The sequence below is a fragment of the Stigmatopora argus genome, chromosome 2 (genome assembly GCF_051989625.1).
Source record: "Stigmatopora argus isolate UIUO_Sarg chromosome 2, RoL_Sarg_1.0, whole genome shotgun sequence".
In the NCBI taxonomy this organism is placed as follows: domain Eukaryota; kingdom Metazoa; phylum Chordata; class Actinopteri; order Syngnathiformes; family Syngnathidae; genus Stigmatopora; species Stigmatopora argus.
Genome location: NC_135388.1, coordinates 17,314,984 through 17,340,394, shown reverse-complemented (window position 1 = coordinate 17,340,394; position 25,411 = coordinate 17,314,984). Strand labels below are relative to the sequence as shown.

The 25,411-nt window shown below is 40.0% G+C and overlaps 2 protein-coding genes across 16 annotated transcripts in view; one reads left to right on the top strand and one right to left on the bottom strand.

Moving 5' to 3' along the window:
• rbpms2a (RNA binding protein, mRNA processing factor 2a) overlaps window positions 1–25,411 on the bottom strand; it is a 168,958-nt gene that overhangs the window by 50,538 nt on the left and 93,009 nt on the right. The gene's annotated exons all lie outside the window — the stretch shown is intronic.
• The window catches only part of neo1a (neogenin 1a), a 188,710-nt gene that overhangs the window by 157,190 nt on the left and 6,109 nt on the right, over window positions 1–25,411 (top strand). For 7 of the 13 annotated variants that reach the window (XM_077591592.1, XM_077591602.1, XM_077591683.1 and 4 more), the window contains 17 exons: window positions 1,986–2,220; window positions 3,948–4,102; window positions 6,841–6,989; window positions 8,094–8,232; window positions 8,330–8,379; window positions 10,914–11,058; window positions 12,838–12,948; window positions 13,042–13,236; window positions 14,164–14,259; window positions 16,959–17,191; window positions 20,980–21,118; window positions 21,559–21,666; window positions 21,792–21,986; window positions 23,649–23,681; window positions 23,926–23,994; window positions 24,365–24,500; window positions 24,960–25,204. In XM_077591592.1, coding sequence (XP_077447718.1) covers window positions 1,986–2,220; window positions 3,948–4,102; window positions 6,841–6,989; window positions 8,094–8,232; window positions 8,330–8,379; window positions 10,914–11,058; window positions 12,838–12,948; window positions 13,042–13,236; window positions 14,164–14,259; window positions 16,959–17,191; window positions 20,980–21,118; window positions 21,559–21,666; window positions 21,792–21,986; window positions 23,649–23,681; window positions 23,926–23,994; window positions 24,365–24,500; window positions 24,960–25,204 — 2,433 coding nt within the window. The remainder of the gene's footprint in view (window positions 1–1,985; window positions 2,221–3,947; window positions 4,103–6,840; window positions 6,990–8,093; window positions 8,233–8,329; window positions 8,380–10,913; window positions 11,059–12,837; window positions 12,949–13,041; window positions 13,237–14,163; window positions 14,260–16,958; window positions 17,192–20,979; window positions 21,119–21,558; window positions 21,667–21,791; window positions 21,987–23,648; window positions 23,682–23,925; window positions 23,995–24,364; window positions 24,501–24,959; window positions 25,205–25,411) is intronic. The other 6 variants (XM_077591700.1, XM_077591647.1, XM_077591692.1 and 3 more) reach the window with 4 other exon arrangements.

Here is a 25,411-nt window from a genome sequence, read left to right as displayed (position 1 = left end):
TCATGCATTTTCACGTTATCGCAAAGAACGGGGCCTCAATGCTCTTTTGTAGGTGTCAAACTCATTTTAGTTCTGATGCCAGGCCCCGATGTGTTCTCATGTGGTGGTTGGTACAAATACTTAGTATATAAAACAATCAAAAACTTCGAAACAGACGCTATTACAATATTATAACTCATTTTCTCTCATTATCAAAACATCTCTGTATCTATCAGAAGATTTGGATCACCTCAAATGACTCAGATTTTGGTACAAAGCTTTGCTTAGTCGGAGGTATACAACAAGCTGAATAAGCTTGGAGTAGACAATACATGTAGTTACTATTCGTAGTATTTTTATTTGTTTTAATCTTAATGTTCAGTCTGCGGCCCTGTGGCCGAATGGTTAGTGCATGTGTGTTCGATCCAAGGTTGGTCCTCACTGTATGGAGTTTGTATGTTCTCCCTGGGCTTGCTTGGGTTTTCTCCGGATACGTCGGCTTTCTCCCACAGCCCAAAAACAGGCTGATTGAACACTCTAAGTTTCCCCTACGTAAGAGTGTGAATGGCTGTCCACCTCCTGGTGCCCTGCGATTGGCTGGCCACCGATTCAGTGTCCCTCGCCTGGTGCCTATAGTTGGCTTAGCGGAGGACACACTGAATTGGTTGCCAGCCATTCACAAGGCCCAATGAGACAAACGATCCATTCAATTGAATGAAATACTGGTGGGCTTTAGAGAGCCTACCAGCCTGTTTTGGGGATGTGGTAGGAAACTGGAGTACCCAGAGAAAACCCACAGGAAGAGCACAGAAACTCCACAAAGGAAGGTCGGAAACCACCCGGGTTCAAGCCCTTCGATATCAGAACCGTGAGGCAAATTATGCTAAGCACTTTTTCACCGTGCCTCTGCCAAAGATACTAGACTAATTAGTTTTGACGCTGTAAGTAGCAGTGTACTTATTATTGCTGTCCATATGTTTAAGTAGTGAAGAACATTGTTGTAACATTGATGTTACTTTACAGTTATTTAAGATAATTTTTCATACAGTAGATGTACTGCTACAGATGTTTAGTCACTATATGTGCTCGTGTCTAGATAAACATTTGTTACTCTGACAGGAAAGCAGCAGCATATCTTTTCAACAAATCCAAATTGACATTCAAAATATAAACAAACAATTGCAAGCCAAATTAGTGGTTGTGCCCAAACAGAATGACACCGCAGTAAGCTAGCAGGAGCTTCTATTTGAACAGATTCAGGCTACCAAGAATACAAGCCGCACTTGACGTGCTACTTTGCTATGTTTATATGCTGCCCCCATCACTTCCCCTGACCTGCACGCAAATGGAAATGTCCTGACATTTCTTTCCATATGAGTTCCACTCACCAGGCAAATGGAAAGCAGATTTCGGCACGTCGTGCCACCCATTGTTCTTTCTTCCCACCCTTCCTTCCAAACCCCTAGTCAAACATTTCTGAAGCCAGGTCGTGGAATAAAATAGGAAAATGTTTGAAAACAATATCTGCCATGTCTAAAGAAGCTCATACTTTAGTTTTATTTTGGATTTAGTTTAGTTAGTAGTGTCAAAGTTTAGAACCTCTGTTGGTTGACGAAGCCAATTAAATTGGTCCTAAATGACAAGTATTTCATGAAAAATATTGTGTAAGTGTCATGTGCAACACTGTTGTGTTTTAGAAAGCAGTGTAGTTCTGCATGTGTAGTATCCCCCTGTATTGTGTAAGTGTAGTAGAACTGTTTTATTTCTGTTTCCTTGTGATATCAGACGTCTTTTTTGTTACGTTGTTGTTATTTTGTTTTTTCTTCTGTTTTTGTTTCCTTTCTTTCTTTCTTTCGTTTCACTGTCATTTCCATTTCACCACCTTTTCCGCTCTCCTTTTTCTGGGCGATACTTCACCCATTTTCACCCCCCATGCTGCCTCTGTTTCCCCTATATCCCCTCACCCTACTCCCTCGACCCTACTTCTTCCTCTTCCCCTCCCCAAGACGTTGCCCTGCCCCCACTCCTTCCCCCCTCACTGACTCCTAACACTACTGACCATGTAACACCAGGCTCCGGGGGTGTAGCTGGTCCAGCGGGACCCACTCCCTCCGCCCCCCGTGATGTCGTGGCTTCGCTGGTTTCCACCCGCTTCATCAAGCTTACCTGGCGCCCGCCGGCTGAACCGCATGGAGATGAGCTAACCTACTCTGTTTTCTACAGCCAGGAGGGCACAAGCAGGTAACACACAGTCTACATTGTAACTTGGCATGAAAGCGCTCCCCTGTGAGAGACCACTCTTAGTGCATTCCTGGGCCTCAGGGCATTGTGAAAGTGTCTCATTAAAGTAGTTAGAGCACTTTTTCAAACTAATTATTTCCTCTAAAGGCTTTTCATCGAAATGAGCAAACACTTGCACCTTGAACCCAATTCCCTGCCAAAAATGCACACTTACTTACTTACAGATATTAAAATGGGAATACAAGTAGCTTAGAGACTTTTTGTAATGTTCATAATTTTAATTTCTCCCTCTCCAAACAAGTAGACTACTTACGGTTCTACATGAATCAGAAATGGTTATTTTCATAATTGCACATCTTTTCTTAAATAACCTGAATGTACGCTTAAAAAAAAAGTTCAATTTCAATGAAACACACACGCCACTTTTCCAATCCCTCAAAAAAAACCGCAACAAAAGCCTTGAGACCTATTAATCTGTCCCCTAATCAATCACGCTTAGCGGTTGAGTCCAAAGCACTCCCTGGTGTGTGTTGTTGAAATTACAATAAATAAAGTGGGAATGTTATTGTGGGCCAAAACCAAACTGTTTCAGTTTTATTCATTTTAATTGAATTAATTTCATTTTCATTCAAATATTGTTCCTTTATAATTGTAATATTTTAATACCATTATGATGAATACTGATGATAAATAAACTGTGATATAATTATAATTGATACCTGGGGTTCATATATGTAGACATCCTATTGTTGGTCATGTATGCCACACTTGTATATCAAATGTTTTATTTTGGCCTACATGACCAAAAGTAGGATGTCCATGTGCATTGTATGTAGATGCCAGGTCATTTTTAAATAGTTTATAGTAAAGTTGAAATAATCTTTTGCCCTTAAAAGGGTTAAATTGTTATATAAATTATGCTAACGTGAGTTGCCGGCCAGTTGTCCCACTAGTTTTATCTATTTTTACTTTACTATACAAATAAAATCAACACGAGCACTTAGTTCATCTTGCATTATTTATATTTCATATTAAACTATATATTTATGACATAATGTGTACTGAGTGGAATTCCATCACTGATCTATGGTCAGAAACTCAGAAAACCAAAGTTTTCTGGTTTTGCCAGTTCTCCAATGTAAATCAGTTTTATTTTGTTTAGTGACTACCAGCACAGCCTGGCGACCCAGTGGTTAGCGTGTGGGCCTCACAGTTCTAGGGTCGTTTGTTCAATCCTAGGTGGATCCTCACTTTGTGGAGTTTCCATGTCCTCCCCTGGATTGCGTGGGTTTTCTCTTGGTACTCCAGTTCCTCCCACATTCCAAAAACATGCATGATAGGCTGGTTGAACACTCTAAATTGCCCCTAGGTATGAGTGTGAGCGTGAATGGTTGTTCGTCTCCTCGTGCCTTGTGATTGGCTGCCCATCAATTCAGGGTGTCCTTCACCTGGTGCCCAAAGTCAGCTGAGCTAGGCCCCTGTGAGAATAAGCGGTTCAGAAAATGAATGAATGAATTAGTAACTACCAAAAATTGCCCTCTGATCAGTCATTAGGCTAAAGTAACAAGTGACAATAAGTATCTGTTTGTGCACTGCATCAATGCATCAACATAATTTGATGAGTTTACTCATACCTGTGTTTAGAAACAAAGTAATTATTTGAGATCACATTTTCAAATACATACAGCACACTGATGTGTATTTGTGTTAACTTTTGTCCACATCAGGGAACGGGTTGTAAATACAAGTCGGCCAGGGGAGTTGCAGGTCACCATCCAGAGCCTGATGCCAGACTCCAAATATCGCTTTAGGGTTGTTGCTCATAACATCAACGGCCAAGGAGAAAGCTCTGCCGGACTAAAGGTGGCCACCCAGGCTGAAGGTGAGGCAAACACTTCACCACCAACTATACATGTGCACACAGGCATGTGGTGCATCTGTGTGCTCAGTAAACAGAATGTGTAAACAAAAAGACAAACTCCAGCCAGTTTGCTGGAAACCCACTCGCACCAGCTCACAGTGGAAAACAGGATGCACTCAAAAGAAGTGCAGAAATGTGCAAATAAACCCTCACCTGTGCAAATATTCATTGCCGCACACAAGCACTCGCTTCAAACAACCTCTCACCGCCGAACACACTTACACATAGCCGAGTCTTTTTAAGGCCGACCACCCAACAACACACCAGGGAATTGCCCAATTCTCTCCTTGTGAGCCACCCGTGTTTACCCCAAAGCATTTCTGAAGTCGTTTTTGTATGCGTTTTTCGTGCTCTGAACCAAGCTTGGCTCTGCATGTAAGTTTTGTGTTCACAAGTACAAGAACAAAAAAGGTTCCCCGCTTTCAAGTTCTTCATTTAAATGTTTTGACTGGTGGAGACTTTTGAGTCATAGAGGGAAGATGGAACTTAGTTTTTCTCTTTTTGTGTGAAAAGGAGGCTCAGCCGTGGAGCGCCCTATTCTTATCGCTATGTATAAAAGAGCTACAAATGGAATCCCCCTAGCCCCCTATCACGCACACACACACACTCACACACACACACACACACACACACACACACACAGCCTTTTCTGATGTTCCCTAGCTTCTGGCAACATTTCACTCACTGTCACATTTTCATTCAGTTTCTGTCTTTCTACCAGTGTCCTTGTTTGGAGGGCAGACAGATGAATCAACACACTTATGGTGCCAGTAGGAGCTGGGGGAATAGCAAGCAACGGAGGGAGGGGTGGTCTCCAAGTTTACCTGGACACTATATTTTCTGTCTCATGTGGTCTCCTATTTTCAATTTGGAGCTTAAACTTTTGATCTGGGTGCGTACTGCATACTGAAGCTCTTCAGAGAATGGCTTAACATAAAGCAGGCGCTTTCACGCTGTGTGTGCATTGATATATGTCAGCCTCTATTTCCTGTCCGGAGTATCTGCACTAAAGCTTGTGATTTTAGAGTATGGAGATATGTTGACATACAAAGCTTAAAAGCCTGGTTATAATTCCACTCCAAAGTACTTCTAAAAACAAATGACACGTACAGATAAGTTTTCAACGCTGCTTTGCTTGTCATTGATACTGTCTCAAAATTAGAACCAGCACATAGAGCTATTTATGTATTTCATTTAGGTGAAACACGTGTTTTTGAATGATAATCATGGAACTTAGTTTTGCTCAGCACGTGCCTGACTATCATTTTAAATCAAATTCCTTCTATCCCTTGACCCTGAACAGAATTATTGCTGTGTAAAACGATTGGATTCTTCATTTATTCATTTATTTTCTATTCCGATTATCCTCACAAGGGTGGTGGGAATGCTATAGCCTATCCCAGCAAACTTTGGGCAGTAAGCGCAGGTCACCCTGAACCTATTGTCAGTCAATCGCTGGGCACAATGACACAAACAACTATTCATGCTTGCACTCATACCTAAGTATAAATATTACCGTAATTACTCGAATATAACACGCATATTTTTGCTATATAATTAATTCCAATAGTTGGGGGTGCGTGTTATAATCAATAACTAAAATAAATTACAAATTTTCGATCGAAAAAAGCATTGTCAAACTCACTTTGACGCACGGACATTGTGCAATTTCCAACTTTGAATTCAAAATACATGCATATTAAAGATCGTCAAGCCTCACAAACATCCCAATCCTGCATTAATAAGCTGGAAAGTAGAATATAGTGTAGTACGTACTTGTATTTAGAAATATGTCCAGCGGGGGGCAGTACATTCCCTTGTTACATGTGATAGTCTTTTCCATTGTGCATATCTTCAAATCATTTATTTATTCAATTTGTATGTTCCTTTTCTTGTTTGAGAATGACAATAGATATTTGAATTAAAACATGGTATTGTCAATTGAAATGTAGTCAATGTTCAAGGAAGTCTAAAAGGTATTGCAACATAACATGTCTACATGATATGTTTGTCCACTCTGTGTATCATCTATTGCCCTAAAATTCAAACGCATAACTCCACGACACTCGACACGCTCGTACCTGAAGATTTCTCTATCCGGTTTTGAACAAAACAATTGTGAAACGAAGAAAAAAAGGTAAGATTTCTGATTTTCGTCAGCGGGAAATTTTAGGTGCGCACTATATTCGAGTACTGCGTTTTTCCAGATTTTTTTGGCCCAAAATTACCTGCGTGTTATTTTCGAGTGCGCGTTATATTCGAGTAATTACGGTAGTCTTCAACCAGCCTAGCATGCAAGTTTTGGGGATGTGGGAAGAAACTGTAGTCCCCGCGTAAAACCCACGCACACACAGGGACAACTCTACACAAGAAGGTCCAAACCCACCCAAGATTGAACCCTGGATCTCCAAACTGTGAGCCGGATGTGCTAATCCCTCTTCCATAATGTGGCTGGATTGTAATGATATTAATTTGCCCTGGAGTGAAAATGGAAGTAGAGTACTCGGGTAAATGCAATTGGTTTCTCTGGGATTATAAACAGTCTATATCAATCTGAAGCTTTAATAAGCATTTCAGACAAGTTCATGTTATTCATGTACTTGTGGACTGTCTTCTACCAACACCCCCATAAATCAATGGGCATCTCTTGTTTTAGAATCATATTCAAAATCCTGCTCTCTTTTTCATTTGCTTTTTAGTTCAAGTGCCCGGCCCTGCCCCAAATATGCAGGCTGCATCGAATACGCCTACCTCCGTCACCCTGAGTTGGGAGAAACCCTTGACAGGCAATGGAGAGGTTCTCACCTACAAGTTGTATTACACCGACAAAAGCATTGGCAATGAACAGGTTAGTTACAGTTTGGAAAGACAGAGTTGATTTACTGTAGTTTTTAGCGTGTCTTCTTGTGTTTTGTGATTTGTATGCTTCTGGCAAATCAGTGCAATCTGTGCTGATAAATAAACTCAGAACCTTAGATATTAGTACCTAATCTAAACTATTGACCATTGGGATGTATTGGATTTTAACAGTGGTTTCTTCAGAAACATTTTAAAGCTGGAACATTATAATAAAGATTGTCTGGAAGTTTGCTGAAAACAAAACATCCAAATCCAGTAAAGGATCAGAGACCTATGACAAAAGCTAATTGCACTGGATTGATTTTTAAGTTTACTCAGAATTTAACTGTTAAATTCTCAAAAGCTCAATCGAGTAAATGTTTACATTTTGCTTATCTACATGTAGCTCTGTGTCACTGGAGTAGAAATCAGAGGATTTGATATTTAGGCAGGCCCAGCTGCTGCCGCATGCTAGCCAGTGAGGCATTAAAAAGCCTTTAATATGATAATGGATGACACGTCATTCAGTGCATTGAGTAATGATGCCTCAGCTCCCTGGAGTAGAGCCTGAGATGAGCTGGTAAAAACCAAGAAATGAAGAGAGCTACAAAGAAATTACCTTCTAACGCTGTGTCTTCAAAAGATAATTACTATATACTGTACGCTTCATAAAAGTATAAAGAAAGTTGCCATGAAATTCGACCCAAGTGGAAAAGTTCTAATTAGACATTTATGCGAGCATTGTTGGGGTTGGCAAACTCAGAAGTGAATGCAAATGGGCTTTAAGTAATTTAGGACACACTGTTTGGCCTACTTAGGGAAAAGAAAATGGAGATGCACAATTTATGCAGCCGTTTTATAGTGTGAATTTAGATCAGATAGGTTGTAATGCTTATTAGTCCCGCCGTGCAATGTTGTGTGGTTTATGATAGATATAGAGTAGTCTACGTTTGAATAAAGAGTAAGGAAAGCACTGTCATGGTGCAAAAGAATCACTAAGCTCATCTGCGTTGATGGCCATCTCTTTTCCGCTACGTTGATTTTTGATAGATATACTAATACTTGATTCTTTCTACGTGCATTGTTGGCTCACATTCTTCTGTCTGTCTTTTAGGACGTTGACGTAGATGGTGTATCATATACCATGACCGGGCTGAAGAAAAACACACAGTACAGTTTCCGTGTGGTTGCCAACAATAAGCACGGGCCAGGTGTCTCTACTGATGATATTGTGGTCCGCACACTATCTGATGGTCAGTGGACACTAAGAATTGTCTTTGTATTGGCGACTATTTGGTTGATTTGGTTCACTTTTCTTTAACACGTATATGGTTCTCTTGTTCTTTGCAGTGCCAAGTGCTCCTCCTCAAAATTTCACTCTGGAGGTTCAGAACTCAAAGGTAAGCCAGACTTGAAAAGGTTCCCGTGGTTTTATCTTGTTGTTTTTGCTCAGTGTGAGCTGCTCATTTTATGAAACATAATTTGCATGCCAACATTCATGAGGGAAGTGCTATGTATGTATGTATGTGGTATGTGGATTTACAGTGTGCAGGAGTGTGTGCGTTGTTTTGTATGTGTGATTCAATGCCTGACACAGCCCCACAGCTCTGTCTGATTACAAGGGTGTGTGAGCGCTTATTGGTCGCCTCATCAGAAGCAGGCGGCATGGCTGTCAGAATTCCCCTCGCCCCTCTGTAGCACCCAAGGGCATAATACTTTAGGTGATATATGGATATATACTGTATATTGTGTGTAATAATATATATATATTAATTTCACTTTAAATCTTTAGCGATGACACATGCATAAGGAACACCAATTGTTTTAAATCGTAACCAAGGAATTGTGCCATTAAAAAAAATCTGAAACCTAAAAACATTCACTCCAAAAACAATGGAATGAGTAGTTTCTTAAGATGTGTTTTACCTGTTTGACCCAGTTCTCTCACACCGTCAAAAAATGAGGCTCCTATTTCTTTGAGGTGATGAAAAGAAGACTTGCTCATCATTCTCCAGATAGGAAACAAAGGATGCTTTCTTCAAACGGTGTTTCAGTTCTCGTTGAAGTTTACCGAAAACTGACACTTAAAACAAAAGGAAATCAAACATTGTACAGTGTATTTCAACATTAACATGCAGAGAAATAATACACAGTATACAAAATGAGCGTACAATTTTATCCACAATCATGAATGCTCTCTAATCTGTGAGAAAGTCTGTTACTAGGGCTTGGTTAAGAACCTTCCCTGCCTGCATCTTCTTGCTTTTAATTACACTGCATCATATCCATTAAACCGCCGCGCTTCAGCAAGTTTGCAGCCCAATGGTACCAACGCCACACAACTATATTCAGACTTGCTCGCATGCTGTAAACACCCTTAAAGTCAGTTGCTCAACAATCCACATAATATTCAGGATATAATCGTTGAACTCCAAAATAATTGGGGTTGACCTAATAGTTCTTCGGGATTACACATTTTGTGCTGTCACTGTTTAACATAGCATAACAAAGAAAATATACCATAGTCTTGTCAAAATGTTTTGCCATAAAATTGTACAAAAAAGGGCTGCTTTTAATGTTTTTCAACTTTCGCTTCAGTAGGAAGTTTCATGTTTTTCTTCTCATTGGCTCTCCAGCTATATTTAGTTAAACAGCTCACAATTCTTATTATAACTCCTTGGGTCAGAGTCTTTTAACAATATTTGTTAAATCGGATTTATTACACTTGAGCACACTGTAGCCCTTGTGTGACACAAGTGATTCAATGAGAGTAGGCTTCACAGCAGGATCTTGATGAAAACAGGACGCTGCCATCGGCAGCCTTGCTTTTTATCCGCATTTCTACTTCTTCAAAAAGAGGGTTGCATGGCTATTTATTGTATGTTTCAAAAACAATAAGCCACCGTTTTTCTAAAGATGTTCTGTACTTCTTATATGTGAAACATCACGTCTATCGTTGTATAGCCTTGAAGCGCGGATACAAAAGGTGCATGCTCTGACTGAAAATGTTGAAGGATGGAGTTCTTTGCTGGTCAGTGCTGCTCAAAGAATGAGTGAGAAACTCAAACTTTCAAAGCTATGCAGGAAAGGAAACTGTTCAATAATCCTATCACACAGTAGCAGCTTGGGAGGGAACTGACCACCCATGTTGAGGGAGAGTCAGCTGAGATTTGAGTGCTATAAAAACTGCTGCTCCTGCCAGGAAGATGCAGTCATGTGGCAGAAGAGATGAGAATTTTCTTGTTTGTTATGGTCTTTGGCGGAAACAAGCCCACTTCAACTGTAAAACAAATGTTCTTCTGTTTCTAGACAAAATTAAAATGTGTCCGCCAACAGGTATGTTTTGCAGTCAGGCTGTTTCACTTTGAATCTGGTTAGTCTAAAATGTTTATTGGAATTTTACGAGGCACTTTCTGTCAGTAGATTGGAAAAATGGATGTCACGGGTTTTGTATTCTCACTTGAGTCGCATTTCCTCCCCGCTTTCTTCCCTGTGACTTTCTTAAGAGTCAATTCAACATTGTTTTAACGGAGAAGAATGGACAAATGCAACTGGCATGAGTAAAATGAATAATTCACTGAGCACAATTCAATTTATCCCTTTTCCCCAATGGAGGCAGGTCACAGAATGCGTGTGACCTGTTCATGCATTCAGTCTTTTGTGCATCAGTGTGACAGTGGGTGAGCATTAATTAACTTCTTGCTCATGCTGAGACACCCCCTACCTATCGCTTAAACACACGCAGAAAACTCGAGATGAATGAATAACCGTGTGCAGTGTGGTGCTAAGGCAATATTGCCACATCGGCTTTAGCTATGTATGACAGAAAAAAATATTATATATGTATATTGTAGTACCTATTCATTTCACTAAAGTAGAAAACGCAGTACTACACTGTTGGTTGCATTTCTCAACGCTCATTTGTCCTCAACAGAGCATCATGCTTCGGTGGCAGCCCCCGCCCTCAAATTCCCAGAATGGAGAAATTACTGGATACAAGATCCGATACCGCAAAGGATCACGGAGAAGTGAGGCAGCCGACACCACCGGGGGGACCCAGCTTTCCAAGCTTATCGATGGTAATAAACGCTGATTGGTTCGATAAGGGTCATTTGAGTTATAAACTCACCGTGCTGTATTATCGTTTTTTAGATCTTGGATGGCTAAATATTAGCCTTTGAGAATTGATACGTTATGGATTTCAATTTTTCCCAGAGGAAATATTAAGAAAATAAATCCTCTTCTGGGTCAAAATATCAGTCATGAAACTTTCATTAACTGCACAGACAATTTTTAAACAGCATTTTACTGTATTAAGTAGCATCAAAGCAGTACTTCCAAATTCTTTGTACTGTTCAAAAAGTGAGCAGCTGCACAATATGAAAATAAGTTAATATCTATCTAGATGACCATTTAACCGTGTCGTGAAAATTATAATATAAAAAAAATAACTTGGAGCCCCTTGAACACAAGTTTCATCTTTTGAAATATGGAAATGTGAGGGGGGAAAAATAGAAATCTGCAGCTGTCTAAACGTCACTGAAAAGTCAAATTCCAGATAATATTGATTTTGGGGGGAAAATGACCATTAGTTGAATTCCTTTAGGTCAACTCGCCTAATTGGCGCACAATGTTGAAGTAGCATCACAATAGTACAATAAATACCCTTTGGCGCATGCAGCACCGGTTCAATTCCTGTCCAGTGATGGTGTGCATGGTGTTGGTTCAGGGTGTGGTCCGCTTTTTGTACAGGATAAGCATTTTGTAAATGGATGGCTGCTGTTGAAGCCAGCGTTACCCAACAAGCTGTCACAAAAATTGACAGCACACCCAATCATTTTCTGCCCACATTTAGTTAAGTTATTGCAAAAGATATTTCAGGACTCTCGGTGACATGCATACTTGCTGGAGCAGATTGATGAGCAGAGCACAGGCATTGTGCAGGCTGTTCTTTACGCCTGATCTGTTGGTGCCATTCACTGTCAGGCCCTTATTCTTGAATGATTTTGTCTCTTTGGGGCATGTGGTCTTGCATGGCTAAAATGTTGCTTAGGTCCTAAGGCTTATGAATAGGGACTGGCGAATGAAGGCCCCAGAGGTTGGTTTATTTCATTAGGGTGAAAATTACATCTTAACTTGCCTCAGTGGGTTTTTGTGGCGGTGTTACAACCCCTCGGAGCTATCACCAAAATCAATTGATGAATTAATATTACATGTTGCCTCTGCAATTTTCAAGTGGCTTGACCGCCTGCTGTGTACTGCATCAAAGAGAATATGCACTTAAAAGTTGATTCTATCCTTTTCCAAACATTCTAGAGGCATGAAACAGAAGGATGTTTGTTGGTTCAAATTAATTTAGGAGACGTAGCCTCAGAGGCACAGTTTGGCAAACTTTAGAAGCTAGCCCAAGGGTAGCCTAGAATAGTGAGCACATGGTGTAAGTACCAGCTACAAAAGGAGAATAGTGGAGGGGGAAAAAAGGAAAACATGTACAATTATTTCTTTTCTTTTCTTTTTCTTTTTTACAGAAGAATATAGCAGCAGATCATGTGTCAGTAGGCCCTCATGAATAACAATGCTGGCATCCAGTCGTGACACAGGATCTAGACTTTTTTTTAAACTTCCATCAAATTTTTAAGCATACTTTCGCAAGTGCTGCATATTTGTACCTACTAAAACGGTTTGAACCCATGTGGAGATGTCAATTTCCCTTGTCTTGATGTTTTTGAGAAGGGAATACCATGGTGAGGCAGGCTTAGAAACATTCTCTTTGGATCTTGCAGACGTTTGTTTCAAGTGTTAAAAAGATTTGCACTAAAATATAAGTCTCTAAAAGTACCACCTTTTTCCCGGAGCAGGTCTCGAGCGTGGGACTGAGTATTCCTTTCGAGTAGCTGCTATAACAGTGAACGGGACGGGCCCAGCTACTGACTGGACTACATCAGAGACGTTTGAAAGTGACTTAGATGGTAATATTTGCCGTTTTACCTTTTTTTCCATGCACTCTTATCCAGGAATTGTCTTTAATAAAGGTTTTTTCTCTCATCAACTTGACTCACCAGAATCTCGGGTCCCAGACCAGCCCAGCTCTCTACATGTCCGTCCACTGGTCAACAGCATAGTGGTGAGCTGGACGCCACCAGAGAACCAGGACATTGTTGTACGTGGCTACAGTATTGGCTACGGCATTGGCAGCCCTCATGCTCAGACCATCAAAGTAGATTACAAGCAGCGCTACTACACTATCGAAAATCTTGGTAAGAAAAAGCCATTCACAGAGAATTAGAAATAAGGAGATATGTGCTTCATATAATTGCAAAATGTGTGTTGTTTTCAACAAAGTCACATTAAAAGGTTGTCTCATTAAACACAAATAAAGACCTGTTAAAAGTCTGTACTTGACCTCCTGTCAATGTGAACTTTTAATGCTACATTTAGATTAGATTGGATTGGATAACTTTATTCATCCCGTATTCGGGAAATTTCGTTGTCACAGTAGCAAGAGGGTGAGGATGCAGAAATAGGAAAGGCATTTCGACATAATTAGATAGGTAATAAGTAAGTTAATAAATAAATACATGAATAAATATATAAATAAATAAGCATGTTGCTGAGATATATATATATATATATATATATATATATATATATACATACATACATATATATACATACATACATATACATACATATATATATATATACACACACATACACATATATACATATATATATATATATACATATACATGTATACATATATACACATACATACACATAAACACATATATATACACATACATACACATAAGCACATACATATACACATACATACACATAAGCACATATACATAACTATAGATAGATGTACATGCATGCATACGGTAGGTTTGAGAAGAAAGTCTTCAAATAAGTCTATTTGGATGTTATTTAAGATCTATATTTTTCAATTTAGATAAAGTTATCATGCCAAACCACAAGAGGAAAAACACAGAATCCTCAAAAGATTAGTGTGTACATGTTTGAAACCTTCATCACGGTTACAGCAAGTGGAATGATGTTATTCAGATGCTCCCTCTAGCAACTTTCACCACGATGAGATGAATTTGTCTAGAGTTTCAGCTTGTTCAAATAGCATCGGTTTATTTTGCCACACTCCATCTCTTCATCTTTTTCTTGTTTAGACCCCAGCTCCCATTATGTGATCACACTTAAAGCCTTCAACAACGTCGGTGAAGGGATTCCTGTATATGAGAGCGCCATCACAAGGCCGCAGTCAGGTAGGAGTATTTTTCTTGGAAATGCCCGCGGGACTGTCACTTTGCATTGAATATTCAAAGCTCTGTTATTAAAGTCATATATTTTTCTAGTCAAAGCAAGACACCATGTCTACTCTACTTGTGAAATATCTGTTCACAAAACTAACGTGACTGAAATTTTCAAGCATAACTATGAACACGGTGTCAATCAAAACTTTATGTTAAAGCAAAATTATTGTGACAGTATAAAAAGAGTCTTTTATTAAATGATAACGTTTCACCTAATGTTGTAGCCAGTAGGATTAGGTATTATTCACAATGTGATGGAATAACCCCATGGTACAAATAAACATAGAAGACTTGCCTTTAATCAAATATTGTCCCAGAAAGAGGCCGGCTATGTTGAAGGTCAGTTTATGGGCCTGAAATACCAAAAGCTTAGCTTGACTTGTCCACTGCTCTCAGCCATGACAATAAACAAGCTCCTTTTAATATACAACTCAATTAGTGACAAAAACACGTCCCAGTTGGAGGTTCTCCTCATATCATCTTCAAGTGTGAAACATTTCTAGTGTGGGTCTATAAATGTAGACTTAATACACTCTTTGTCACTGTATGACGGCAAGTTGCTTGGGATCCCCGGGGCGGCCTGAGAGGGGAGCTGCCCCCACCCCTCTTTCAAATCTAGACTTGCAGCTCTCTGCTCTGCCTTGATGGCGCCACTTTGTCTCCTCGCTGGCTCTGTTGCAATATTGAGAGGGCGGGATGCTGGATGACATGAATCACGTCGGCATGCTTTGAGGTGGGGAGGGTGGTAGTCTAAGTGCACACCCACACAAGCCTCTCTGTGAGGTTCAGTTCTACTTCTCACAACCTCGTAGACACACACAGAGCTGCTCACACCCGGACCCCCTGTTGTGGCTTTGGCAACCCTTCGTCAGATCCAAACGTTTCCTCTCAAAGCAGAACCAAAAACCTTCCACCATCGTCTGCTGCTGCCTCCTCGGGGGCGCGTTTCTTTTCCTGCCAGTTTGTTCAAGTCAGAATTAAAAAGACAAGCTGACCTACATAGTACTCATACTTTGGAAACCCCTGCAACTATGGAAAAACTTGCAAGAGTGTGGAGTGTAGCATGAGTTTTAACCCTATGACTTATCTTCAGTGAAAAGTGAGGAATGTTAGTTGGAAATTAGTAAAATTACCCTCTTAGTTATAGTAATCCTTATGCGGACTTTCTTTCCCAAAGTTAAGTTACAAACACACACCCCCATATAATCTGAATTTCACTCAAAATCCTAAACACTCTTCACAATCATATGAATGCTTGCACAAAGAGCTCGGAACAGAGAATGGAATCATGAAGGGCGAGGAACAACAAGTGGTTGGAAAGTCATCACAGATGACTGGCTAAAGCTTATTCTTTTATCACTAAATGGAGTGAAGATTCTGAAGAAGTCAAATGAATGCTCAAGGGCATCTATTGAGTCAAATAATTTGTGTGTATCTGACCATTTTGCTTTAAAAAGAGGATCTTTTGATATTTCTTACCATTTGTCTTAAAGTCATTTGGAAAAGTCCGATCAATAATTCTATTTAATGTATAGAGCATCTCTTCTTTTTCTTCACAGTTCTGTAGTACAGTAATACCTTGACATAGGAGTGCCCCGACATACAAGGAATTTGAGATACGAGTAAAATTCCGAGCAAATATTTGCCTTGAGATACGAGACAAATTTTGAGATACGAGCATACGAGACAGCCAGGTGACCAGGCCGCGAGAGGCTGCTTATGATTTCAGCGCACTGTCTTTCTCGCCGCATATCCCTCGTGTAAAGATCTCTACAAGCACTGGACGGCGCGTTGCTTTTTCTCCATGTTTTTGCATTAATCAGTGCAGAATTAAGGGAAACACAATGGATCCAAAGCAACCCGGTGCAATGAAGGGTAGTGCGTGGAAATGGCGTATGATGACAATCAATATTATGCACAAAATAATGGAAAAACATGAGTAGTGTACACGTGACTGAGCTGGCTCGCCAATACGTATGGAAAAGCAGGAAGTTCGCCTCGAAAGCTGCGGAGGAATACATTAACCTCTTTGCCTTGGTTATTGCACAAGAAGGTTTAAATTTAGTGCAATGTACGATTTTAAACTGTAGTATAGGAATCTAAGTTCATTTAAGTTAAATGTAAATGTTATGTTACGAGCGCATCCGTCAAGTCAGTCTCTCTCTCTCTCTCTCTCTCTCTCTCTCTCTCTCTCTCTCTCTCTCTCTCTCTCTCTCTCTCTCTCTCATCCGCAAACTCCCCGTTGTATTGAATAATGTCTCATTTTATTATTAAACATCATAACCACTAGTTATTTCTTACTCTGTTAGTAGATGGTGAATTACAACCATTAAGCTCGTATTTCAAGGTATAACTGTACTAGTATTGCTAGAGCACAGCAACATTTAAACATCTTTATCTGATTTTAGAGGTTAGTGTCTGTTTTTCTAACAGTCTTTTCTCTTTTCTTCACCCTTCCCAATCCCATGTTTGTTGTGCTTGTGCTTGATTTCATTTTCTGTCCTTCCTTTTAACTCAATAACCTTTTTTACCGCCTGTTCGTCATACCCTGCACCCTGCCTGATTTGGGCCATGACCATGTCATGCATTTCTTTGTGTTTTAATTTGCTCATTTTGTCGACCTGCATGCGGGTTTTCTGCCTAATTGGCAGACGCCATAGACCCTGATGTTGACCTGTACGAACTCTTCCATGCTCCGTACACCCCAGTACCAGATCCCACCCCTATGATGCCTCCTGTGGGTGTTCAAGCCTCTGTGCTGAGCCACGACACTATCAAGGTGACCTGGGCGGACAATTCGCTGCCCAAGAATCAAAAGATCACCGATAACCGCTACTACACAGTGCGCTGGAAGACCAACATTCCTGCCAATACTAAAATGAAGGTAGGACTACTGTGAACATAGCTGTAATTCCATTTGGTTGTTTAAATCCCACACGCCAAATAATGCTCACCAGCTTCCGTGACTCAAGTAATGGTCTAGAGTGGGGGTCGGCAATCCAAAATGTCGAAAGAGCTATCCATATTGGACAAAAAACACAAATATGTATGGAGCCGCAAAAAAATCACAACTTATAATGAGGGCAACACGTGCTGATATCATGACAAAGTTGGCTACAAATACAGTGGTACCTCGTCATACAACCGTTCGTCATACGGAATGCTCGTCTTACGGGGGAAATTTCGATCGAATAATTCGCCCGTGATGCGTTCAAAGTTTCGTCATGCGACCAAGCCAGGTTGCCATGGCATTTTTTTTGGCATATCTTTCGTGTATAACAATATTTACGAGCACCGGATGAGCTATTCAGACCAGGAAACGCACAACGCGCATGCGCGGTGAAAAGAGGGCTTTCTGGGTAATGAAGTATACTCGTGCTCGCAAAAGTATCCCCGGCAGCAACTCTATCATAGGCGCCGTTCGATGGGACGCGAACACAGATGCTACAAGCTAAAAGGAGCCGCTAGCCAGCGCCCCTGTAGCTCCCATGAGAAATCCGACTCGGATCGCTGCCGCCTGTGCGACGAGGAAACAGAGTCGTCTGAACACTTATGGCTCCGCTGTCCGGCCTTAATGACCGAACGCTACCATCGCGGCTTGGGCAACTCCCTGGATGAACTTATCCGTGTTCCAGTGGCAGCCCTAGCGCTGCTGAGGGTAATCCCCAGGCGCCTGAGGTGAAAAAGAAGAAGAAGAAGAAGAAGAAGATGAGCAGCGGGGCGATCGCTGATAAGACTGCTTGCTGCTCGTTGGCAAGTGGTCGTGCGTTCTCCGATTGTGAGGACATTTGTGTGCATCATTTTCGGAATATTTTGAAGGGAATAGTACGACAGCAAACAGCCCATCGATAGCGAACGTGAGGGTGGAGTGTTTGTTCTGTTTACGAGGGCGTTGTGTGGAGGAAAAAAAAAAACGAAGCCCCTCTCCCCTCGGCGAAATCCGGCCAATTTTAGTTAGATTAAACACTTTATTTCTATTAAACCACTCGTTATTTATTACTTTGTCAATATATGGCGAATTATAAGAAATAAAACATTTTTTTTCAATCCAATATCCTGTTTCTGGTGTTTTTTTCAGAGAGTTGGAACGAATTAAATTGTTTCCCATTCATTTCAATGGGAAACTTTACCTCGAGTTACGAGTAACTTGTCATACGAGCTCAGTCCCGGAACGGATTAAGCTCGTATCTCGAGGTACCACTGTACATCATAAGCATTCATGATTACATTTTTATTTTCCTTGTAGTGCATTCTGTAGAGAATGACGCACCACGTGACAGCTCTGTTATTCAATGCTGCCTGAAATTTAACTTCAGTGCAATATTAATGAATTATGTTTCATTGCTTTGATGATGGGCGGCCCCGTAATAATGTTTCCCTTCTTCATCTGTGAATGGCTTTCCATACTTTATTATCCCCGGGTTGCAACGAAACAGCTGGCAAGCGGTGGAACATGCAGCACTGGCCTCAATACCGTATTGGCCCGAATATAAGACGATGTTTGACGATGTTTTTTGCAATGAAATAAGACTGAAGACGTGTCAGTTGTCTTAAAATCGGGATCTAGACATTGTACCCATTCACAACACTAGATGTCACCAAATACCTTTAAAGCGAATGCTGAACACTTTGATGATTAATTGAAATGAATGCCCTTATTGTCAACATACATGTATAATTAAATGTAAAGCTTCATCATGAAGTGCACACAAAAATAATCAATAAATACGTAATAAATTAGATAAGTGGTCAACGTTATTAATTGGTCACATAAATTAGTAGACAAAAAGGTACAAAAAGTGCAAGACATTAGTCCGGATTAGAAATAATCTTGATGTTGTTATTGCAATTTTGTTGCTTTGTCACAGTAGATTGGTTAATTTATATTTCAAAAACCAGAAGCCACTCATTTGCAAATGTGATTGCACTCTAGTTTACATATTTAAATGTTTACATATTAAGATATGATAGACAGTTTTTGCAAGATTTGAATGAGGCAAAATAACATTCTTTTTCTCTTGAATATATTGTTATAACCATTTGTTGCAGGTGTGCTGTCATCATTTTGTGTATAAAATTTGAATGTGGTTTTAAAAAATTCTTTTTTAAAACTTGAGTCTTAAAAAAAGAGGGGTTCGTCTTATATTCGGGCCAATACGGTAGTTGTGTTCTGGTTGGCTGCAGTTTCTGTGTAAACTTCCAGCATTACTTTCGCAGATATCAGTGAGTAAGTTAACTTTCAACAAACTGCATCTTCCATCAGGTTTTTTTTTGTTTTGTAATGTAGGATTTGTGTAATTAGCAAGTCCGGACAGTGGTGCATCATACAGCACTAACCAATAGTAGTTATGGTCAAGTCGGCCATCCTTCCAACAAGCTTTGCTAACAAGCTAAGGGGTAGAGAAAACGTTGCCCTAAGACACACCGTTGCAGTTGGCTCCACTTTAGACGGGAGCACAACGGCGGAAACGACATCTGCGACAGATGATCTTCCCCAAGCGTGTGAAGAGTAGTGTCAAAAATGTGGTGTGGAGGAAGATGCTTCTGACACCGGGTATGCACTTACAAAGCCTCGATGTCATGGGCGATGAGTTTTGTCGACATCGGAAACAAGCTTTTTGTGGACAGGCGTGGACTTGGACTTGGGGGGTTTTAAGCATAGTAAACAGACACCTACAGCATGTGAGATCTGACAGGGCAGCTATACTTTTTGTCATTTTGAAGCCTTATTCCATATACTCAATGTTGAAAATGTGGGTTTCCTGGACATCCATGAGGACCCTAAATGTTGCCTAGGGAACACCAGATTGTTTATACCTTCTTATAATTAACCTAAATGTGTTCAACAGTCACCGTGATAGGAAGTAAATCATGAAATAGAGAATAACTCACGCACAGGTTGGAATTTGTATTTTAGATTTCAAAGATATTGAAGAGAAAAAAAAACTACCTGACAAATGTAGGTTACGTTACAGGAAGTATCAATGTCTTTGTCAATGTTCTTAGTAATGCCTAGCCAGAAATATAGACTTTAATCATCTTTTCAATTAGTATTAATTAGTACGTATATAACTAATGACCCTTAAATATGTGATTCATTCAATGTTTTTATTCCCTCAAGTTTGGCAATGCTCTTTTCTTTGACCTTACCAAATAATTCATTCATATTGGCGTTAATTGCACAGTCCCTTTAACACAGCCTACTCTAGTGAGATGATAGTTAAATAAGTGTGATTTGCACACTATGACAGGGATTAAAGAGCGCTACAGGCTTCATTAAGTGTCAATCCAATTAAGTAAATCCAATATATTTACACATCTATTAACAAGGCCTTTTTTTCATTTGTCAAACACCTGATGCGTAAGAACCTTTCATTTCTGCTTCTATTGTATGTTCTAAATCAACATGCGTCTGTGTGTAATAATATTGTGTAAAGATGTACAGTGGCTCCTCACTACACAAGCACAATCTATTCCATGAGCAAGCTCATAATGTGAATATCCTCGTATCATAAATATATTTTCTCGAAGAAAAAAAAATACTCGGGCAGGGCCAACTTTGCCTGTTTGGGAATCGGTGTTCAAAATCCAAATCAAACCCTAGATTCATTTTGCTTAATCTTACTTTGAGGTTTCTTCTTCCACTCATAAATCTTGCTCTTTTGAACGCAGATGGCCAACACCACTAGTTTGAACCATGTGGTGACCGGACTGAAGCCCAATACGCTGTACGAGTTCTCTGTGATGGTGACCAAAGGCCGACGCACCAGCACATGGAGCATGACTGCACAGGGAACCACATTTGAAACCAGTATGAGCGCATTATACATGCATCAAAATGTGACAAATTAAAACATATAAACTTCTTTGTTTTGTAAATAGCCATCGATGATATCCCTGTTGCAGGGGACTTCAAGACAATACGATGTTACACATCTTTTTCCTTGCGTTATATTGCTTCCGCACTCTTTGCCTCGGATAGGGATCAAGCTCTAATAGTGAAGTCTTGGAATGGTTGAAGCCCCCCTAAAAAGTTTTGCAAAGCATTACTGTCTATCTAATCGTCTCCTTTTAGTTTATTGTCACACATCTTATACAGTAGCTTCTTGGCAACATAATATTTTAAAAAAGGCATCAAAGCAACATTCTCATTAAACACCTCGAATAGTTATGTTTGTCACCTTGCAGGGGAATACTGACATTTTTTCAGTTTTCACCATGTTCAATGTTTTCTGCCAATGCCCTCGACAGTTCCCAGCTCCTCCCCCAAAGATGTGACTGTGGTGAGCAAAGAGAACAAACCCCGGACTATTATCATTAATTGGCAGCCTCCCTCCGAGGCCAATGGAAAGATCACTGGTGAGTCTCAAAATATTCACATGGTGTCATTCATGGTTTTCCTCCACACTCTGTTTTGTTTTTAAGTACTCAACGATTCTAAGTTGATTACAAGTTTTGTCAATAAAGGATGTATTTTTTTATAGGTTACATCATCTACTACAGCACAGATGTTAATGCTGAGGATCACGACTGGGTTGTTGAACCTGTGGTGGGGAACCGCCTGACCCACCAGATCCAGGACCTAACTCTAGACACCACATACTACTTCAAGATTGAGGCTCGGAACTCAAAGGGCATGGGCCCGACATCTGAGGCTGTGCAGTTCAGAACGCCAAAGAGTAAGTTTCTCTTTAATACCATTGCAACTAAATCTCTCATCTCATTTTATATCCTCACTAGGGTTGGGGGTGGGGGGTGGGGGGTGCTGGAGCCTATCCCAGCTGACATCAGGCCAGAGGCAGGGGTCAGACTGAATTGGTGGCCAGCCAATCGCATGGCACAAGGAGACAAACAACCATTCACTCTCACACCTATGGGCAATTTAGAGTGCCCATTCAGCCTACCATGCATGTCTTTGGAATGTGGGAGGAAACCGGAGTACCCGGAGAAAACCCACGCAGGCTCGGGGAGAACATGCAAACTCCACACAAGTGGACAGAGCTGGATTTGAACCCAGATCCCCCACTGTGAAGCCGACGCGCTTACCCTTGCCGCCCTGGCAACTAAATACGAGCTGTAATTTGAAGAATTTAGATTTGTTATGGCAACTAAATGGAAATAATGTAGAAATTGATTTTTCCACCTAGAAAAATATTGTGACTTTCTCTCAAATTCCTACTTGCTCAATCGCGTTCGCCGGTATGTTTTAATGCCGTATATATCCTGTTTCCCTTCATGGTCAATAGTAATCGTAAAATATGCTTCAAAGGACTCAGGTCATTTTTTTTAAGTCATTTGGATAATAACAGTGCTACGTAAATTAGGAGTGCAGAATTATCTGAGGGTTAGCTAGCATCGTCACCAGCTGATTTATGGCTGGCTTTCTAGTAACCAACAATTTTATCGGAGCTCAAAGTAGAGGTGTGGCTTCCTAAGTTGTTGACACTATGGAAACACCAGAGTGTTAAACTAATAGTTAGTTGCTTATTGTAAGGTACAGTAAAAAAAGAAATTGTTTTTTTTTTGTATTTTATCAACTGCACATTGAGATTTTATTGTTAAATTTGAAGTTGCTGTCCAAAACAACTGCACACAAAGCAATCAGATCAATTAGTGTGAAGCGTTCCAACTTGATTTTGTAGTAGTATGAATAGTCTATTTCAAGTCTATGTTGCTTTTCTCCAGAATACCCCTTTTTGTGTAGTAGGTACCTCGTGTCACTTTATTTTTATATTTCACGGTTACATTCTTTGCATTGTCTGCATTCCTGTTAATGTTTAGCGTTTGATTTAGTATTTCTGCCAAATGAAAGATTAATCTGCCCTAGCATTCACCTCTTCAGTATAAAAATAAAAAAATGTTAAATTAATCACACTCAAACTGCATCAAAACACATTTAATATAGTCTGTTACATTTTAATAGATCTCATTAAAATATATAATGACTGACCCAAAAATTTAAATTTCATGAGTACAAATTAAATCCCTTTTAGGGGACGGGTACATGTATATAATTTTGTTCCACTACATAATGAAAATTTCTTTCAACTTCCAGTTTCGCACTGATGTGCACACATCTCCCAATTGTTTGCATCTTATCTAGTCTTGTCTAGTATAACAGGACTTAAAATCAGTTGTGTGCTACGATTTTCATTCAACTTTTTTAAAATTATTTATCAGCTTGTCTTGGCTTTTTTCCTAACTTGACTTAATTTTAATTATTACTGCCTTCCAATTCTTCCAGGCTTTTCTTGCACTGTTTCTGTTTCACGCTGTTCTTTTGCGATAACCTGCTTTTGTTTTTATTTCTCTTTCTTTTTCCCCTCTCTGCTGTCCTTAAGCTGAATCCTCTGACAAAATGGCTAATGACCAAGGTAAACCCCCTTCACACTTCATCTTTCTGTGCACACTGCAGACTCTGCTCCAAAAATGTCAAACTTCTGGGCTGGATCAAACTTTGGCTTTTGCGTGTATCACGTTTCACGTCCATGCATAGCCGTTCACGTCCAAGAGGCAGTGGGAAATGTGATATGATAAGACCATAATACGGCTATATAATAATGCAAAGACTGTGTAATTAATTTGAAACATGAAACATCTTTTTGTTTCCACTGTCAGCTTCAAATCTTCCATCAAAGCCTGGACCTCCAGGCAACCAACTTCCCCTGGATCCTGGATCAGCAGTTGGTAAGATTTCTTTCTGCTTGACCCTCAGACTAAAGCTTCTGTAATTGTAGTTGTGTTTGGACTTTATTTTTTATTTTTTAGATTAAATTGGTCTAATTGTACAGAAGTAATGTTTGCTGGTCTTACAAAATGACCTTCCTACTTGGATCCTGCAAATTGAAAATGCACTTTGCACCATCTTAGGGGTCCTTGGCTTCATCCAAGCCATGAGAACTTTTATGGATAGCTTTATTGGAACAGGAATTCACACCAATGACTTAGAAAAAAAATGTTTGTCAAATGCTCTCTTGTTATGTAAGCTTTTGCATGTGTAATCCTTCAAAGTTTCACATGTTAAGTGACCAGTGTTTTTTGTTGTTGTTTTTTTAAGGAAAATCCGGGATGGGAAACAGTGAAATTCACACCCTTGTCATCGTCATCATCATCTCAGTGGGAGCTTTTACCATCATCTTGGTGGTTGTGGGGGCTTTCCTGTGCACACGGCGGACCACTTCACACCAGAAAAAGTAAGTAAAGGCCATGACAGGTGAGCTTTTTGCTGTTTCATTTCTCCCCCCGTGTCTGTAAATACCTTAAATCACTGAATTCACTGCGCTCTTCTGCCTGGCTCAGCTTTTTAACTCCTTCACTGCCAATGAGTGTTGAAAATGGTAATATGCCAGGTTAATGTAAAAATGGTTGTTGTTTTTTAGCAACTCTGGCTTGTCTATTGGTGTCAATGGCAGTCAATTAATTATTTTAGTTTCCATGTGACTAGACAAATCGAATTCTACTAATTTCATGAAGAGCTCTAGTGAATTCAAAATTCTCAATTGACTTAAAGAAAAATATATGTCTCCGCTAGCTAATGTCAGTTTTTATCATGTCATTTATTTTGCTCTTTATTTCGGCCTCGGTTTTTATGGTCTGGTGGCCTTTCTAGGCATGAGATCATTGTCACTATCCTTCCCTTTGATTTCACACAGGAAGCGGGCAGCCTCCAAGTCTTCTAACGGCTCACACAAATACAAAAGCAACTCCAAGGACCTGAAACCGCCTGATCTTTGGATCCACCATGAGCGGCTGGAGCTCAAACCAATGGACAAGTCACCAGAGCCAAACCCGGTCATGACTGAAACACCCATCCCCCGCACTTCCCAAGACATTACTCCAGCTGACAGTGGCATGGACAGCAACGCCCACCTGCAACAGAGGCGAAACTCCTATCGTGGTCAGTTTGTGGGGGATCATACCAGTTCGTTGAATTTTATGGGAATTTTACATGAATTAGACATTAGCTTGTTGGTTTTATTTAGAGATATTCTTTTTAGATTAAATAACTTTATTCATCCCGTATTCGGGAAATTTCACTGTCACAGGGTGAGAATACAGACACAGGAAAATACATTTTAGACATAAATAAATAGGTAATAAATAA